Raw genomic sequence first — 19,730 nt, forward strand, 5'->3', positions numbered from 1 at the left:
ACTACATAATTTTGTAATCCAAAGATCCTGAATCGAACAAAAATTATTCAATAAACGCTTCTTAGAATAATTACCCATTCGATAATAATCACCAGCAGTTCCATAATAATCCCAAGTCCCACTTACGGAGATTTTTTACCAGTAGCAGTGTATACGCAACGGTTTGAAAAACTCACGAGACACGAGAGTTTCTTAACCGATCGAATATTTTACCAGGGACAATCCCCGCGATGTAAACCAAATCGAAACTATCCCGGTCGCATCTCGGGACGACACGGTCCCGGCTTATCCGCGTATTAGTCGTTTTTCACCGAGAGCCGCTCGTGTCGCAATCTTTCACGGTGGTCCAGATCTTGCGGCTGGATTCTTCGAGGTCGCGCGAAGACCGCGCGCGCCGTTCACCAAAAATATATGGCACCGCCGCGTGCATTTCGTACGGGGACAAGCTGCCCTCCAATCGATAAGAAACCGATTGCCGCGCGGCTACCAAGATAAAAATATCGGCAAGAGCAAATCGATTTCGATTCGACTCGTTGATTCCGAGTGGTAGAACGGGTTGAATCGAGCGATTGCCCGGGTATTTAAAACAGGTCGCCCGGCCGCCACGGCTCCTTTATTTTCCGAGATAGAAAAACGTGCCCCGTCCAGAAATGATCTCCGCTCGCGGGGAACGCGTCTCGCGGTGCCATTTTTCTGGGGGTTCCGAGCCGAAGCGTCGAGGACACGCTCAAGGTCACCGAGTTTCTTTTAAATGGAACGATACATTGTTATTATCCGTCTTCTAACGGAGGCTTTCACGACGGATGCAATGACCCGCGGTTGAAGGCTACCGCGACTCGTCGATTTACGTTGGAAAATATTTCACCGAGGACAAAGGAACCGAGAGAATCATCGTGCGATTGGTCCACGACGATGGAACATCACGTGCCGCGGGTTTGTAATTTTTTTTACCAAAGGGTTAAGAAATTTTTGAATAAATTTCTTGTTAATTTCTTATCGATGCCCCGTGTGTATAGTATTCGAATAGAATTGTTATTAATGTTCGAAGGTGATTCAATTCGCGAAGATCGTGTAATTAGTACTCATCGGTGGAATATTATTAAAATTCGTCCAATTATCCAGGTATCGTCGAAGAAATGTATTTGAAACGATTGTACAAAATATTCGAATATTTGAATTTAAATATTGGGAATTCTATTTTCGGAACACGTTGTACGAACAATATTGAAAAAATTGTAGCACTCGTCGCGATTCGTGCGAATTTCGTGGTGTGATCTTTTGGAAGTATCCTTTCGTAAACAATAGAGGTGGAAATGGTGTTACCAGAGTCGTAGAACGGTACGACAGTGCAACAACAACGTTGCACTACGTTCGATGCATCAGGGCGGTTCTATTTCACGCATCGACTCGTATTGGCGCCGTATTAGGAAAGTACTAGTTCAGAAAGGCGGTCAGACTGCTCGAGATCGAAATAAATATCGACTTTCTGCGAACCACTGACTTATAAAAAAGAGAAACACTGATTTTTCTACCGTATATCAAATCCACGATTTGCTCGGTTTTTTTTCCGACAAATCTTATCGATCTGTCGAAACGAGCGAGAAACGATTTCAAGTTATCGTTTTATATTACACAGAAATCCCGTTGGAACGTCGAGTGACCAAAAGTTGAAAATGAAACGATCGCGCGCGACTCCAAAGAGTAAAAGTTTGCATGTAAATCTGTCGTAACGTAAACATACGAACTTTGAAGAAAGAAAAAAAAAAGAACCGTAAGAGAAATCAGAAGCTGCAACTATTTGGAGCGAGAAGTAGGTGAAACGATCGAACAACGACCAAGGAACGACGACTCGTATTCGTTGAACTCACCCCTGGTACCTCGAGCGGAACCAGAAAAAAGTTTTCAGGTTCTTCTGATCCGCTCCGCGTCGCTTCTGAGAACGCGCCAGTTTCATGCTCGTCGCGAGTAATCTAGCCGAGTCGAGAAAACTTTCACCTACTTTGAAATTCGTTGAACGTATCGCGTTAGGAATCGGACGGTATTGGGTATCGATGTTTGCCGCAGTTTGATCTATGAAATTTCGAAGAAAAAGCGAGGAACAAAGCGAGTTACTGTTATCGATCACGTGGAATTTTTCCACGTGTTACACGGGTGTTCGATAATTATTTATACGCGAACGATCCGAGTGGAAACTATTTCTCTCGAAGAAATATAACGAAAAGGACGGATTCAATTTCTTTCGAAAAAATAAATCGAAAATGCATTTCATAAAATGCAACATATATCAAGGTTCACGCTAGTAACTCACTATAACTGTATCGACTTCCTTTCTAGTTTCATTAACATTCTCAAACGCGCTGCAAGCAAAGTAGGTACGAACTTTAAAATTTGAACTTTTTTTAACGAACAAAATAAAAATAATTTCGTCTCGATTGGATTCAAACCGTTAAGCTACCATTTGTACCCGTCTACATCTTTCTATATTCTTTCCATTCGTTATTTATTTACGTAACTAAATCACGTAAGCAAATCGTCTACTCGCGTTTGTATTACAGTTAGATAAGATGTTTGATTGAATCGATTTGGTTCGTTTTTAACTTCGCGTGTAGCCACGTTCGCGATCGAGAAACGACTCGGTCTACGAGTTAAATCTTTCTCAAATCGCGCTACATCTGTTTCGAAGCAACGTATATCGAAGGTAGTATACCCTCTCGTCGTTTGATATTCGCGAAGGCTCCGGGGACGATTACGGCCGAGAAGATACCAGCAATTTTTTCTTCGTATCAACCGTCTCGCGTGACCGTCCCCCGAAAACGCGACGAAACGAAAGGCCAAATGTTACGAATATCCTTTCCCACGTCGCGCCAGATGCGAGCCTTTTGTGCGGTACGAAAGCTGCGCGTACACGGGGCCCGGTGCACACGCCACGCATCCTATGCAACGCGAGCCGCTGTCCCTTTAAGGTGAACTCACAACTCGCGAAGGAAATACGCGAGCGCGGGAAAAAAAAGAAAAAGAAAAAAAAAAGCGATCCGGTGCGCGCACGGAACTCCGATCGATCGTTGTTACGTCAGCTCGATTTCATTCTGCACCTCGTAACCACGAGGCCTCATAAATATTGAAATTTTCACTCTCTTCCTTGCGATTGTGCAGTAAGTGCTCCTCGGATCGGTGAAACGATTCTAACCCGGATAAACGAAACGATTTTATCCTGAAAATAGGAAACGAAATTACCTCCAATATTCTAAACGTTCGTTCCTGACGAGTTCGGGCAAGACTGATAAAATTACCCTAAATTCACTCTGCTAATGAAAATAAAATGTTTTTATATTTGTCACTGTATCGTCGCGAGAGCATTTCCAATGAATTGGCGAGATTCTCCCGGTGAAAACGAGTCCAAACACGACCGTGTTCGAATTAGTTTTCATTACACGCGACTGGGAATTTTTCAAAAACGGTCCCAATTTGGTATAAATAAAAGTGGTCCGAACGGGGTCGTGTTTGGACTCGTTTTCACCGGGAGAACCTCACCGATCCGTTTATGATACTCTCGTGAAGATACAATGACAAATATAACGATACATTTATATCGGGTTAGTAGCTGTCACAATGGCACGTGCCCGATGCATCTACTGCGGATCCTATTGTCAGATAGGACCTGATTTTCTCAATTGCACGAAGAATAGAATACTCTACTTTTTTCGTGATAGATATTATGTAAAATTCTAACAGAACTCTAACAAAAATTTACAACTGTGGAAGTCTACTTGGAAACGAAGAAGTTTAAGAAAGATCCTAATAAATAGACCTGCTATACAAGCAATGAGTTACTGTGATTTCCTCTCGCGGATAAAAAAGTCATTGGCAATTTAGTCTTATCGGTAATTTGCAAGAGGAGCTGATTGCAGTCTCGAATGTGCTAGGAGTGAAGCTTCATCGGTCAAACGTTTTATCTGATCGTTATATAGGTACTCTATACATTGGAAATATACAGGGTGGTCCAATGGAAACAGAATACTTTATTATGCGCTTCCAGGTTCAAGACACGAGAAAATGTTCAAGATGAAAGTTGAGTGATTTCATGTGGTGAGAAGGGTGTGACTTTTCATGAATCTTGAATTTTTCGTCCGCAACAAATAATAGAACCTGTCGTCTATCGTTGCAACATCATCAATTTCCACTCTGACGTTTCATTAATATTTACCTAGACATCGATGCGGTTCTTCTTATATGTCTCACTCTATAGAAGTGTTCCGTTGAATAAGTTGATTCCAATGTATTGCATCGACTTTTAAAATTGTCAACTTTCGATATCAGTACTGTTACGTACAATTTTATTATTAAAATCTACTATTTAAAAAAAAAAACGATCTATAAAAAAAAGATGTACACTTAAAAAGACACCAATGGAATCTTATCGATTTCGAAGAATTAAGTTTTGCAAAAAATTATTATCCCGCACAGTTCCCTATACGAAATAATGCATCTCTTGTTTCTCGAGTCTTTTCATAATTTAACGATCGAGGAATGTATGCAATTGGGTTTCCTGTTTCTGGCTATCTACCCCTAAAGATACGGTTTTAACGATGTTTCTAATAATAATTCCAATTACAGAAACCTAATTAAAATACAGCGTACAGTTACTTCAAATACCAAAACAGTATTTTTCGTTTTTCACTGGCTCTTCACGCTACGCGAACAGAAGCGGGACGCTTCACGCTTCGTGAGCAAAACCGCGTAATAAAACAAACTAGCACCGGCTACAAAAACAGAAATAAACACGATAATCCTGTTTAAAAATTCTCGCGTTTCTTACCAGTCAATGAAGAACCTGTTTCGCGTTAAATCATTCCCGACGCGTTTAATCGATACCGAATCGCTTCGATCCATCCGTTCCTTGAATCTCATGCGAAACGATAAGTATATATACACACCGATCCTGAACTTCGTATTTTATTATCTGGCTCCTCTCGTTACACTCCTTCTACTCGTAATGTTATCGTTATTATTATGCATCCCGTTCGTTGCATCCTCAAAGGACTTTTATTCATTTCCTAAAGTTTGTATTTAATAATTTACATTCCATTGCCCCAACCAGATCTTAAAAATGTTCCAATACTGTACGATTACAGTGTGTATGTTGTTCTATCGAACGATTGAACTCATTGAACAACCTAGCACTATATTGTTCAATAAGTTTCATCGAACGACAGAACTCATTGAACAACCTAGTACATTTTCTGTTAAAAAAAATTGCTCAACTCGCAATATTTTTCTCCCTAAGTCGTACGCAATTTCTATAGAAGCGACGTACTGTACCACTAACCAAATAATTAAATAATTATATACTAAACCTTCGTATTCTTTATCCTAGGTAATATTTTGCTATCAAATTTACCCTTCGTAATAATATTTCATTGATTATTTCTTTTATTAAAACGCTAAGACTGAATAAATAAAAATAAATGAAATCAAACGTTCGATATAGTGTTACCAGTCGTCCTTCTCAGACATGGCAGCGATGTCGCTACCCAATCTCGAGAGAACTCGCAAAACGTGTTCGCGTAATCGTATTATCTCGTCCAGATTATACGTATGATCTTATTATCCGTATTGATCAATGATCGAGAAAACTACCCAAGTGTTTAAAAACCGGTACCCCCGATACCAGGAATAAAAACAAGGGGGTGAACTGTTATTAACTCTGCGCGTTAAGATTACTTGTGAGGGCTGCGCAAACGAAGCACAGCGGATCACACGTGCCTGGATATATAGTATTCATTCTTAACGATCTACAAGTTACGCTATATACTATATATATTAAATTATTCGGAAAGTCATTTCGTTTTCCACAATGAAGAATATACAATATAATAAAACCATGTTTAATTTAATTTTTATCAATAATTTAATAAAATCATAGAGTTTACACGCTCTAAAAAAATCGTGTTTCATTTTCACCCAAAAAAAAAAAGAAATGACATCCATTTTTCAAGAACAAGCACAGATTGCTCGGTTAGTGTATCCGAGACCGTGTGTTATCGTTATCGTCGCGGTCGCCGATAGTCGCGTAAATACTCACTCAACGTTTTATTGATCCAATCGGCCAGGTCCTCCTGAAGTGGTAGCAACTGTCTGCTCTGGGCCGAGTGTAGACGCTCGTGATAAAACTCGGCGTACTCTTCCTCTTCCGGCGAGGGCCTCGGTACGTCGGCGCGATTGAACACAGTCACCGAGGAGGGCCCCCAGCTGCTGCGATAACGGGTATGCTGGGAAGACGGGAATCGATTGGCGTACGACATCCTGGAGGCAGAAAGGGCCGAAGAGTCTCCCGGTGGCCAGCACCGGCCCCCCCCTTTCGTCTTCGGTGCACGTTTATTCCCTTCCTCGGACCCAGGTGTGTCCTCCTCTTGTTTCGATACCACGAGGATGCTTCTCCTCGGCTCTTTAGACTACTGATGAGTACCGATCACGCGGTGCGATGCAGCGCGTCTGGCGATTACGTCTGCCTGAAAAAGAACAGAAATCGTGGAAGAACGCGTTATCTTCTGCCGGGAGAACGACTATCTCGAGGTAATGATGTTCGAGGAACGAATGACTCGGGTAACGAGTGGTACAAAACAACCGTCCGGGGGAGAACGTTTCCTTCGGTAGGGAGAATGTTTCCTTGCGGTGGATGGATACCGTTGCTACCGTAGGTAAAGGACTTCGCGGAAAGAGCTTCGGTGTTTTTTTTAACGGAGCCTCTCCGGCTTCTCGAGACACGGATTCGACGGAGTGACGATGAATTTCCCGATGAAAAATATCGAGGTACACGTGTACAATCCCCGAGATACGGTAAACCCCCTCGTTAACGCTACGCGTTCGTCCCTCTGTAAAACGGATCACCGAACGCAGATCTCACGCCAAACGTTCCAACTGCTAAAGCGGCGTCGATACACTGTCCATTGTCCGCTTACATTACAGACGATATCGCTCGACGACTTACGTAACACGTCTTATAATTTGCCGTGTTTCCTTGTACAATATTTATATATACTTCTAGCGCGACACCCGATTCTAAAAATAAATAACAGACGATACCGACACAACAGACCGCCGAACTGTCACCGTAGCCAGATCTGCGTTATCTTCGAGAAACAGACGGCCCAGTGTGGAACCGAGAGCCATCGGGGGGTTATCGCTTACGAGGAATGCGCGTTTTATTTTTCAATTTTCAAGCACAAGTCTCAGAAACGGTGAGAAATACGACGCCGGGGACGAAGAAGAACGCGAAACTCTAATTGCAATCTTCGGACCATTGTGAAATACGAGTATTGCGATGCGTCTGGAGGAAGTTGTGCCCGTGAATATCGTTTACATGCTGCTTTCTGCATAATTAGCCCTGCCTTGCAAGGGGCTGTAATGTTCCACTTGATTCTGGACGGAACTAATGAACGTTACCACGGTGAACAAAGTGTTCAGGACCCAAGAAACCCAAGGGACGTGTTTCCTTGCGTCGACAGGACACCAAAGTACACTTGCATATACGCTGGAAGGGAAATCTCGAACTCTAATTGCTACAGGACCTACGAGATGCACCGACGTGCATTAGAAGGATGTCATCGTTTGACCGATTCAAAGCTATTATTTTATATTTTCTTCGCCAGTACTTCCCCACGCTCTTATCTGTTTCTAGAAAGGAAAAATAATACCAACCGCAGTCTACCAAACGTTCGTTACAACCAGGACCGCAGTCTTCATTAGACACAGTAACCGCAACGGGGAGAACGCGTTGTGATGCACCAGAAGGATGCTTTTTAATATTTTTTTTTTCCATATATTTTCTTGCACGGTATTTCTCTACATTTTCATCCGCTTCTAGAACCAACCTAACCCAAATCTGCACACGATCATAACCAAATTCGTAATCTTTCATTAAACACAGTAGTCACCACGGAGAGAATGCATTATGATGCACCAGAAGGATGCTTCTTGATATTTTTCTTTCTTACCATGTATTTTCTTGCACGGTATTTCTCCACATTTTTATCTACTTCTAGAACCAACCTAACCCAACTCTGCACACGATCATAACCAAATTCGTAATCTTTCATTAAACACAGTAGTCACCACGGAGAGAATGCATTATGATGCACCAGAAGGATGCTTCTTGATATTTTTCTTTCTTACCATGTATTTTCTTGCACGGTATTTCTCCACATTTTTATCTACTTCTAGAACCAACCTAACCCAACTCTGCACACGATCATAACCAAGTTCGTAGTCTTCCATTAGACACAGTAGCCACCACGGAGAGAATGCATTATGATGCACCAGAAGGATGCTTCTTGATATTTTTCTTTCTTACCATGTATTTTCTTGCACGGTATTTCTCCACATTTTCATCCGCTTCCAGAACCAACCTAACCCAACTCTGCACACGATCGTAACCAAGTTCGTAGTCTTCCATTAAACACAGTAGCCACCAAGGAGAGAATGCATTATGATGCACCAGAAGGATGCTTCTTGATATTTTTCTTTCTTACCATGTATTTTCTTGCACGGTATTTCTCCACATTTTCATCCGCTTCCAGAACCAACCTAACCCAACTCTGCACACGATCGTAACCAAGTTCGTAGTCTTCCATTAAACACAGTAGCCACCAAGGAGAGAATGCATTACGATGCACCAGAAGGATGCCTTTTAATATTTCTTTTCTTTACTGTATATTTTCTTGCACGGTATTTCTCTACATTTTCGTCTGCTTCCAGAGCGAACCTAACCCAACCCTACGAACAATCATAAGTAAAGCAGTGGTCTTCGTTAGGCACAGTAGCCACCAAGAGGAGGAAGAGAAAGCCTGGAACGCGTTATAGTGCACCAGAAGGACCCTTTTTATTATTTTTGTTTCTTTCGAGTAGAGCCGCACAAACGGGCAATCTGATAACTAAACGAGTCTTCTCTCGGTACGAAAGAGAAGAGATTATTCGTGGGATCAAACTGTACGATGATGCCGGAAGACATGCCCATCGTAGCTTGTTCCTCGTTCAGAAGCGAGCCGTAACCATAAACGGGACGGGAGATTGAGTGGTTGAAGACCTCCAGAACGCGCTTTTGGTACGTTGAATGACTGGCAGCAAGGAAACTGAGCATGTTTCAAGTGTGTTTTGGGAATGAATGGGTTTTATGTTGCGGAGATCTGTTTATAGGAGGCCCTCCGACAATGTTTCATAATAGCCTTATGTACGTTTAGCCTTGAGAGGGATGAGACTGCAGCTTCGTTTTTTTTTTTTTTCGACGGTCGGTGGACTCGGAGCGTCCATTGGTACCCTTCGATGATCGTGCACTTTTCACTGTAATATTTTAGGTGCCCTTTGATTCGTCTTGTCGATAAGAACGATCTATTTCAATTGGAACATAATCGCAGCGCTGGAAACGTCACGTTAGTCGCGTTACGGGTTTACGGCTCGAAATTACCAGCAAATGTTGTCACCAGATACGTATCGCATCACCGAGTGTAACCCAACGTTACTTAGAACACTGATTACCTTGTCAAGGAAATTAATTTCAGTTTAGAACGAAATAGGATCGAGTTTAGAAAATTTTCTTGTACGAGCTTGTGGTTAGATGTCTGCAGAGGCAATTAGTAAGATTGATACAGCATTTAAGGAAGTCGTAGGTAGCCGGAGACGAACAAAGTTTTATTCGAGTAAAAGATGACGAATAAAATTAACTCGGAGTGATTTATTTGCGACGTTTATTCCACTAACATCCCTACCAGATGCGGTTCCAGGAACAACCCCGGTCCGTCGTTCTAAATCCGTTCTCCAAGGAGCCGATATAAATTTTCATAAGCCTCGATCGTACACGCGCACGCGCAATGTCCACATACGCCTCTGTACTTAAACGACATTCAAATCGGTCGTTAGTATTCATCAACACCACCCCTTCTCCCCTCTGAACGAGAATGCAAAACGCGACGATCTACCTAGCGAAAAGTTTCGCGATTCAACCGAATCGGTCGCGCAGGATCGACCTGGAGAGCAGCACCGATATGTTTAAAAATCCGCGAACGGGGGCAAAAAAAAAGAACAGGGGGCGATAGATAAATCGTACCGAGGTCCACGGAGGACGCGAGTCAATCTCGATGACGCAAAACCATCGGGCGGGACACCACCACCACCACCGCCAACGGCTGATGCAAGAATGCAACTCGCGGATCGATGAAATGAAATCCCGGTGTAATCGTCTCGTGTGACTTGGACAAAACCTACGTGTGTCCTTCGACATCGATCTATTAACCGTGTCGTCAGTGCTGGTGCCCCGATCGTAATGCAATCCGTTGTAAACAGCCGACGCCGCGACCGGTGAACCGCGCGACGATACACTACATTTTTCCCCCCTGTTTGGAAACGTTTTACAACGTACGCGAGAGGTCACCGATAGATCAGCCGATTTTTTTTTTTTTGCCCACCACGGCCGATTCGAAGAGCAAGATCCGACCGCGAATGTCACGACACTCGATATCGAGTCCGCGACGATGATAGGATTGATTCTCCGGGCGGGCGACGTTTTCTCATGGTTGAGAACGCGAGGCGTGTGTGCGTGGGCGGCCAGGTATCACATCGGGGACCGCGCGGACCAAGTTCTTCGTCGTAAATCAAACCGAGAACGGTGATCGATTATGGTCGAACGACAGCAACGCCAATTAATGCCGTTTTCGCGTTATCGTGACAAATGGAGCGTGGAACGTGTCGGTGGACCGAGCTAAGCGAGCCGCCGATGCAACGAAGAAACGTTGATAACGAGGAGCTCGCGACAGACGTTGTTGTTTGCTTTGGCACAGGTATCTCTTAATTACACGCTCTTGTGATCGTAGACGCCGTGATCCACGCAGATTTATCTCTCTGCACTTCGGTGAGACTGTTTGGGCGTACGGTGCTTTAATTGTCGTAACATTGTACGCGTACGTGGTTATTACGCCTGTTGCACCGAGAGCTGCAACGACTCTCCGCGTTAGAGCGATGCAGTCGGATTTTCACGAAACTCTCTGTAGGCGCCTAATGCGCCTCTAAATCTTTGACACGGTCTGCTAGTATGGACGGGCAATTGTTGCGCGATATTTCATAGTAATGATTTGCAATCGAACAGCTTATACGAAGTTTTATCGAACCATGAAACTTATTGAACAGTACTACATTGAACAGTACTACACTGAACAGTACTACATTGAACAGTACTACATTGAACAGGACTACACTGAACAGTACTACATTGAAAAGTACTACATTGAAGAGTACTGTTGGATATCGAACGACAAAACTTATCGAACCACCTATTACGTCGCTCGTTACGCGACTAATTCCACCATGATCGTTGCTGGAATTTCTAACGAGCATTTTACCGTCGAATAACTGAAACGAGAGTTGCAGAACTAATGATAGGCAGAAAACCACGCGCGGTATTCCGGCGCTATTGTTACGCGTTTTCAGAAACGGGAAACGACAAGATCCGTCGACTAGACGACGACTTTCTTCGCGTTCGAAAAAAAATATTGCGTCACAACAATTGCGAAACCGTTTCTCATTTTCATTTTTTTTTTTTCTTCTTCTTCTTTTCTCTTCTTTTTTTCCCTGAAATATGATTGCGTAATATAGGTTACGGGTTCGTTCACTCGCGAGCCGCTTCTCCGCGACCACCGCAGGAAAAGAATTTAATTTCTCGGAGAACCGTCTCTACTATCCTTTTATCTGTGGCGTTCCACTTACTAAGCTTCGTGGCGCCCACGCCGCGCCGGGAATTAATTTTCATTGATTTATATATCGCGGCCGCGGTAAAGATAACGAAATCGTACGAAATCCGTGAGAGCGAGTACGACGAATCGATTCGATTCGCGGAGACAATACGTCGGGGGCAACGTTGATCAATTTTACACGGAATGTGTAATTCTCGCCCACAGGGTGACATAACTTATCCGATTTAGAGGCGCGCGCGCGCGCGCGCAGCCACGCGGGAATTTATTCGTAATAACAACCGAGTGCGAGGAATTACGCGCCGCGTTGTTATCTTGACTCATTTCTTCGAACATCGAGAATAAAAAAAAATATTTATCGCGCTCCGTGCGCGAAACGCGAGTCTCGTTTTATTTGCAAAGAATTATCGGATAGAAGATACCAAAGTGTTTGTCCGATCGGATCTGACGCGAATTTGTTCTTAAAAATTCTTTAATCGATCGTACGGTATAATAATCGCTACGTGCCCCACCTTTGAGAACGAACACGAAGAAAGTGAGAAAACATTTCATAGAAGCAACGTAAGAATCTTATAAATAGTACATGTAGGCGGTTTGATGCGACGATAGATGTAAAAAAAAAAAAACGGAGAAAAATATGGTTACGCGAAACGCTCACATCTCCTTAACAAATTCCACGTACGTATCTGTTTTACGGCCGAGCAAACTCGATTTACAAAAACAGAGGTGTCCTTGTATTTATAATTCTAATATAATCGTCGTTCGCTCGTTCGAAATCCCGATACGAGGAATAAGACTGTGTACAGGGTGTCGCGTAATTCGTGATACGAAGTGAATCGATTTCAACGAGAACTTGATCGAAATAATGTGTATTCGAATCTATTGGGTTGTTCGGAAAGTCACTTCGTTTTCCAAAATTGAGAATATATAATATAATGAAATATTGATACGCTCTAAAGAAATCGTGTTTCATTTTCACCAAAAAAAAAAACGAAATGACTTTCGAAAACCGACTTCGATGATTGATCGAATACAATCGAATCTCAAACAGGTGAGCAACGTGTACCGAATTTTGAAACTAATATTTTGTCCACATTCTCGAGCCGTTTGTCAACGAAGACACGTCCCGGAAGAATCAATCCTCGCTCCGTACGATCCAAGTCCCCCGATTATGTTAATCCAATTCGATGTCGGTCTCTGTGTCACCGTGTACATGCGACCTCTAAGTTGTTTAGCCAGTATAAACGTGCATTTCCAGCGAGCTAAGGACACACGGCACGAAGCAAACATTCGACGTCGAATACTTTTGCAAACGATGCACCCACGCGCTAAATAAATTATGCCGATTTCAATCAAGCACTCGCGGTGAAAATGACGCCACGTTTAAGCGTGGTGGATTAGACACACACGCCGGGTACACACACGGTGTTACGTCCAGGCATCCAAGGTACGGATGTAAACGGTGGATCAGGAAGAAAGATTACTTTAATTGAGGTGCAAGCCCATCTGTTCCCACAGCACATGGGAAAGTGGAAAAATCTTTGTAAGAGTTCCCTCATTACCATTTCATGATTTCACTGGCTCTTGCCTCGCGGTGATACAACGTAAAATTCGTAAACACTTTTCTTACAACGGATTGTTTCGTTTTATTCAATCCGCCTCGATAAACGAATTTTAACGATTAACGATCGTTAACTTTCCAAGATCCCGCATTCTTTCGTTCAGAATGCGAATTCGTATTAACAGTTACGAGTTTGAATTTCTTTTACTTAAAATATGCCAAGACGTTAACCTTTGGACGAAATATTCGAACCGCTGCAATTATTTGAACTGAACAATTTTTTTATCGTTCTTGGCTCATATATAATATACGGTAAATTAAATATATGAAACGTGTAATGTAGGAAAATTTCTCGATACTTTGGTCAAAGTTGTTCCTCTTTGAAATACAAAACTCTAAAGATTATGTAGATCGTGCAGGTTTTCGTTTCAAAGGCGTTTCGTACATCACGAATTGCAATTCGCGACCACGTACTGGAAAAAAAGGAAGTTTAATACGTAACTCGTTTAATTCGAATTGCAATCTGTCAGAATCGAATACTCGTGAATCACTGTCCCGGATAAGTTGTCTTCGGCGAAGTCACGAAAGTAAAATCGTAGCCGTTTCTTCCGGACAGATCTTATCGGGTACGCTAACGACTTAACGCGTTCGTTGTGAAAATTCGAGCCAGACAAATTGTTGAAAGAATTGCATCGTAATACCCAATAATAAGAAAGCAGCGATTACAACAAATTCTTTACACTCTCCCCTTCACTTTCTCGTTCCATCATCGGACAGCATACCGGTGACCGTTCCCCAAACAAGACAAATGGACAGACGTAACTGCAAACTCGAAGCCAATTATGAAATTCCATCTTGGCGATCGCTTCTGCCGGTTTTATTCGATTTAAAACATTTTCGAGGAGGATCGAAATAATACGGTCGAAAATATATTAAATTGAAGCTAGAGAACCGGTACCAAGACGAAATCGAATAATATCCTTCCGCGTATTAATCCCTCGTTAGTATCTTACCAAACGTCATTTCACGAGAAACAGTATAAATATAGTAATTTACTATCCATCACACCCTGCTCGTTGCAAAATTACGTATTTATCCAACTATCTTTTTCCTATCTGTCTTCCTCTACATTTTTTCCTATTTGATTCCCAGTATAAATTACGTAATTTTCAATTTTAGTCTTGTCTAAATTTCCATATAAACTGCACTAATATTGCTTTCTGTATTATCTTCTCCTTTCGTTTCATTTTGATCGTATTCCCTTCCTCGATGCGATTCCCTGAAACACGTGCGATGAAAACCTATCATATGAAAATTTCACGTGTAACAATAGGAACGCGACCAGTGGGTGGATCGCTTGGAACGTTTCGGTCACTGTGTACGCGACCCCAAGAATGAAACGCTGGCGAATCATCGTCGTCTACAAACAGTTGCGTACCGAAACGATCTCGCGGGCGAGATAAGCAGCGAGCATCTCGTTATTCAATCAGGAAAACCGCGTCAAAGTCCGCGTCCGAAGAGCAACGACCGTCTAACAATTGGACTTGTTGGTAGGATAATCGGTGAATTGGATCGCCGATAGCTCGTGCGGCTTCCACCGAGGGTTCCCAGAAACTGTCCGCGAGCCAGTGAAACGGGCCGTGTTGTGCGACTCGTCACGCAGACATCCGCCGGGCGCACGTCCGGTTTTGTAGTACGAGGCTCGCGTGCCCGCGTAGGCGATAATCCATTGCATCCAAGCACGTGTTACAAGCTGACACCGCTATAGACGACACAAGCGTTCGCCGTTGCTCGCGATCGGCCCGCGAATACCCGAGAGAGACACCTTCGACGCGAGCTACTCGATGAATGAGACGTACGCCCGGAGACCAGGACCGGAATTTTCATCCGGATAAAAAGTTTCGTACGTCGAGTATTAAATGGGAACGGTGAGAAAATGAGGTAATTATGGAAGAAAAAGTAGAGTTTTGCTTGTAGAATGGTGCAACTTAAGGTATTAGAATGAAGTTTGAATTGCGGGATAAAATGTAGAATAAAATTTGAATCGTAGAATTGAACGTAGAATGAAATTTGAATCGTGGAATTGAACGCGTAGAATGAAATTTGAATTATGGAGTAAAATTTCGATTGTGGAATTAAATATAGAATAAAATTTGAGTTATAGAATAAAAGAAAGTGTAGAATGGAATGTTCGTTGTAGAATAAAATATGGAATAATTGTAAGTAAATCGCTAGAGATTTCGTCGTCGGATCGAAAATTTCATTTCGACGTATAGAAATACTTGAGAAACGATTAATCGAGCACGTGATTCGTTTTTGAAAAAATTGAAACGCGTGTAATTAGAAACAGTCCGAAGTAGGTCGTGTTTGGATTTATTTTCATCGCGAAACCGTCGCCAATTCTTTGATAATTCTCTTACGATGAACGTAACGAGGTGTGTAAAAATGTTATTGGATGAAATTCAATCCTGTGGTAATAACGACTTCGATTTCACCTACGCGGAGTGGAAGTTGATTTTTACAAACGGGAGATACTCTGGTTCGATGCGAGCCGACGTTAAAGAATATTTCGACGAATGCACGACGAACGATACACAGGACAGTGTGAATCCAGCCTCGGGCGTAGCGTCGAGCGAAGAATGTTCTTGTTTGAAAGTGCGCCGAGAAGTTCACGGGGGAAACGTTTCGTTGACGCGGTCCAGTTCACCCGGTTCATTCAACGTTCACCGGGCTAAATTCAAAAGAGTCTTTTCACTAGTCCGTCAGAGGAGGGAAACCCTTAATTAGAGCAGCCGAGTCGATCTTCAAGGAGACCGCCTTTTTTGTCTCTTAGGAAATACAGCGCGTAACGGACAGGGAAATAAGCAAAATGGAGTTTTCGATCCGGTTCGGTGGAAAAACTCTGTATCTGTAAGAAATCCGCGCTTCTGTCTTCTCTTTTGTATCAATTTTCGTGTACATCGTCTGGTTTCAACTGCGTTTGCAATGAAATTTACTTCAAATTCCAGAGTATATTTTCAAAAGACGTTACAAATTGTTTCAATTCTACGGATACAAAATTTCTATCCTCATTTTCCCGAGAGACCTACGAGGCACATTTTAATATAAAAAAATTAATCGGTGATACCAACGTCAATGATATTTTACCGGTAGAGAATTGAATTCGGTAAAGAACAACGCGTGTACGGTTACGCGTTAACGCCGCTTGTCTCACGGCGTAGCGGATATTTGGTCTGAGGACGACGAGGGTGCAAACGTAACACGCGGTCGATTTTCCGTCCGGAGTGCTCTATACTCGAATCAGAGTGAAACACGACACGTTTCCCCGGTTGTCGCGGATTCCTCGATTAAAAGGAACAAGTACAACGTAATACGAAATACCGTGCTTCCGGCGGATCTGCCGCGTATCGCTTTCATCGCGTTCTCCCTCGGACCGCCACGCGACTTTGTCGGTTCCTTTTAGGGATCAACGCGACGACAGTATCTTCCCGCGTAATCCGCCACCCACGCGCCAAAGAATTACGCGGCTGGCAAAACTCGCGCGGACGTAAACAACGAGTGCACGCTCGACGTTGGAGATACAACCAAGTCGTAAATTAGGCGAGGTGAGAACGGAGCACGCGTGAACACAGAACGGAACTGAACAGAAGAGAACAGAAGAGAACAGAAGAGAACAGAAATGAACAGAAATGAACAGAAATGAACAGAAATGAACAGAAATGAACAGAAAAGAACAGAAATGAACAGAAAAGAACAGGAGAGAACAGAAAAGAACATAAGAGAACAGAAAAGAACATAAGAGAACAGAAACGAAGGAAAAAAAGAAACGAGAGCTTCGTCGTTCTTTCTGTAGATAAACCGACATCGACCATTGCGTTCATTAACCGAGACACGGGTTACGAATTTCATAATACCCGCCGGTGACCCGCAACGTTGACTATATAGGGTGAGTCACGAGAAACGAAACCCACCTGGAGTATATCTCCTTGAATTTCAAGATAGGGAAAAACGCGTGGGACACGTGATTTCAAATTCAAATTTACCCGCGTATTAGATCGCGCCGTGCGTAACGAAGGTGACAAACATCGTTTATTTTTCTGTCAGGGTTTTTTTTCTTTTCGTTTTCAAGGTTATTACTGGGTGTTTCAGGAGAGGGGGATAGATGATGTCGTTTAGAGTGGATGTCAGCCGCGATGCGCGAGGAATAACGGCGAGCGTTCGAAACGTTTGAAATGTATCGGTGACCTTGAAAATTATTCTACTATGCGATAAAAAAAATATATAATTTTACAAGTTACGTATATCGTTGGAAATAATTAGTGGATCTCGCGTGCGAGGAATTGGGTGAACAGAAGATTCTGGATAGCGAAGCAGATATCAGTCACGAAACAAAATACTGTGCACGGGGTGGGCGTAAATGGAACGCTATCGAGAATTTATTCCTCCGGTAATTAAGTTCCATATGAAAATGTAATCCGAACCGCGTAGTTAATTAGTTGCACACAGCCATAAATTTTTACGGGGCTTCAATTATTTTCCCCGCTGACCGTTTGAAATCGTAACTTTCGAAATACTGATTACTTCCGTACGTCGAGTACACGGCGCTTTAATTAACGGGTAACGCCGTGCAACTCGACTCTAAAACTTGGAGTTTTCACTGTTCAATTTTAAATTTTTACGTTCAAGACCATTTCAAGGTCATATTACGGATACACCGACCGTACTTGTTTACGTGTCGTGCGCGATACGCGAGGAATAAAAGTGTATACGTATGTATAAAAACGTAAACGATCCGGATTACAACTGTTGTGAAAATGGAGAGAGAAAAAGAATTATGTACTCCATGTTCGACATTTGGTACCACTTAAATCGCGTCCTACATTTTTCTTTTTCTAGTTCGAGTGTTTCGTTCCTCGTGACTCGTCCGACCGGGAATATTTAGGTTGTACCGTTCATCGCGAGCAACCCTGGCAATTGCTACCCTCTTAAATCAGGAACAACTACCTGCCAGGAGGAAAACAGTTAGGTGCGCGATCCATTGTATAAAATTGAGCACGTCTCGGGCCCTGGACTTAATACCTTCGATGTACGACTATTTAGGGAAATCTGTCCTTGTTCGAAGGAGAAAAGAATTTACCACGGAACGTCCATCGATCGAGTACCTCGAACAGAGACTCGAGTAGACTCGAGTACCCTAACGAGTTATAAACCATTGGGGTATTAACGCGAAACGGCTAAACGAAATGGCCTTTCGTCGACGACAAGGTCTGTAATAAACACGCACCGGGTGAATTGTTGACCCAACTCTTGATGCTTTCCTTTTATAAGGATCTGGAGAATCCCGGGAAAATATGCGCAGATGTTCCAGCGGTTGAGAATCGCGTTAATTGTGAGTTACAAAGTGTAACGTTAAACCAAATGAACTGGCGTTTCAGATCTTTTACGAGTAGTTAAGTCCGCGGCCCGTAATAACAATATGCTCCGAGGAATTACTAACCCAGATTCTATGATTAACAACCTCGCCGCGTATAAATCTACGAGAATTATTTATTCGAATGTCAAAACGAAGTTCTCGGTGGAAGAACAATCGTGAGAAAATAGCCTGACAAGTAAACGTACGTATTTTGTCGATTCGCGAGGAAAACGTAGAAGCAACATTCGTGTACGTGTACACGTGCAACGTAACGCGACGTTTGGATCGCGTTATTCGTGGTCTTGCGCTGACAAAAAAAAAAGAAAGAAAACTTAAAATCTAGAATATAAATTTTCATCGCGTAAAACTGTGAGAAATTGTATTAAAGAGGGAAGAAAAGAAACGATCGAGAAGAAAAAAAAAAAATATTCTCCTTCAAGTACAAATTACGAGTGGAATGAAACAAAATATGAAAAAGGTCCCTCGAATAACTTTGTCACGCGCAAAAGGTGCACGGTAAACGCGTGACCAAGATTTATAGCCAATTCAGAGTTACTTGTCGATTCAACGCGCGAAACCCGCGTGGTGGATCTATATTTTATTTATTCCCGTGACTTCCATTACCCGGTTAATTTAACGCCGATAATTCGCGAAGCGGCGGGAACCATCGGAGTCTGCGCACCGTTAAATTGAACGCGACGTGTTGATAACTCGAAACGCGTTCAATGTACGCTGTCCCCCCATTTCCGTTCCGAGCGTCTCCATTGAATTCGATTTCAGGAGCATAGAAAGCCGCGTAGGGGCCCGAGACGAATCTACGTCGAATCCAGAACACGCGCGTCGCACTTTTTATTTCAATGTCAGTCAGTGAGAAAAGAGATCGAAGGAATCCGGCGTGGTACAAATCGCGCGGCTCCTAGGGGCTAATTAAACCGCATAAACAGAGCGTGCCTGTCCAATTACCGTTTCAACGAGACTATGGGTTTCTGCGTTGCTTGACCAACGTGTAGTGCTTCCCCCA

At 42.9% G+C, this 19,730-nt stretch overlaps 1 protein-coding gene across 1 annotated transcript in view; it reads right to left on the reverse strand.

Moving 5' to 3' along the window:
* LOC143152728 (growth arrest-specific protein 2) overlaps window positions 1-19,730 on the reverse strand; it is a 48,781-nt gene that overhangs the window by 20,360 nt on the left and 8,691 nt on the right. Inside the window, exon 2 of the mRNA XM_076323152.1 lies at window positions 6,083-6,509. Coding sequence (XP_076179267.1) covers window positions 6,083-6,302 — 220 coding nt within the window. The 5' untranslated portion in view covers window positions 6,303-6,509. The remainder of the gene's footprint in view (window positions 1-6,082; window positions 6,510-19,730) is intronic.

This window comes from Ptiloglossa arizonensis, chromosome 11 (genome assembly GCF_051014685.1).
Source record: "Ptiloglossa arizonensis isolate GNS036 chromosome 11, iyPtiAriz1_principal, whole genome shotgun sequence".
Classification (NCBI taxonomy): Eukaryota; Metazoa; Arthropoda; class Insecta; order Hymenoptera; family Colletidae; genus Ptiloglossa; species Ptiloglossa arizonensis.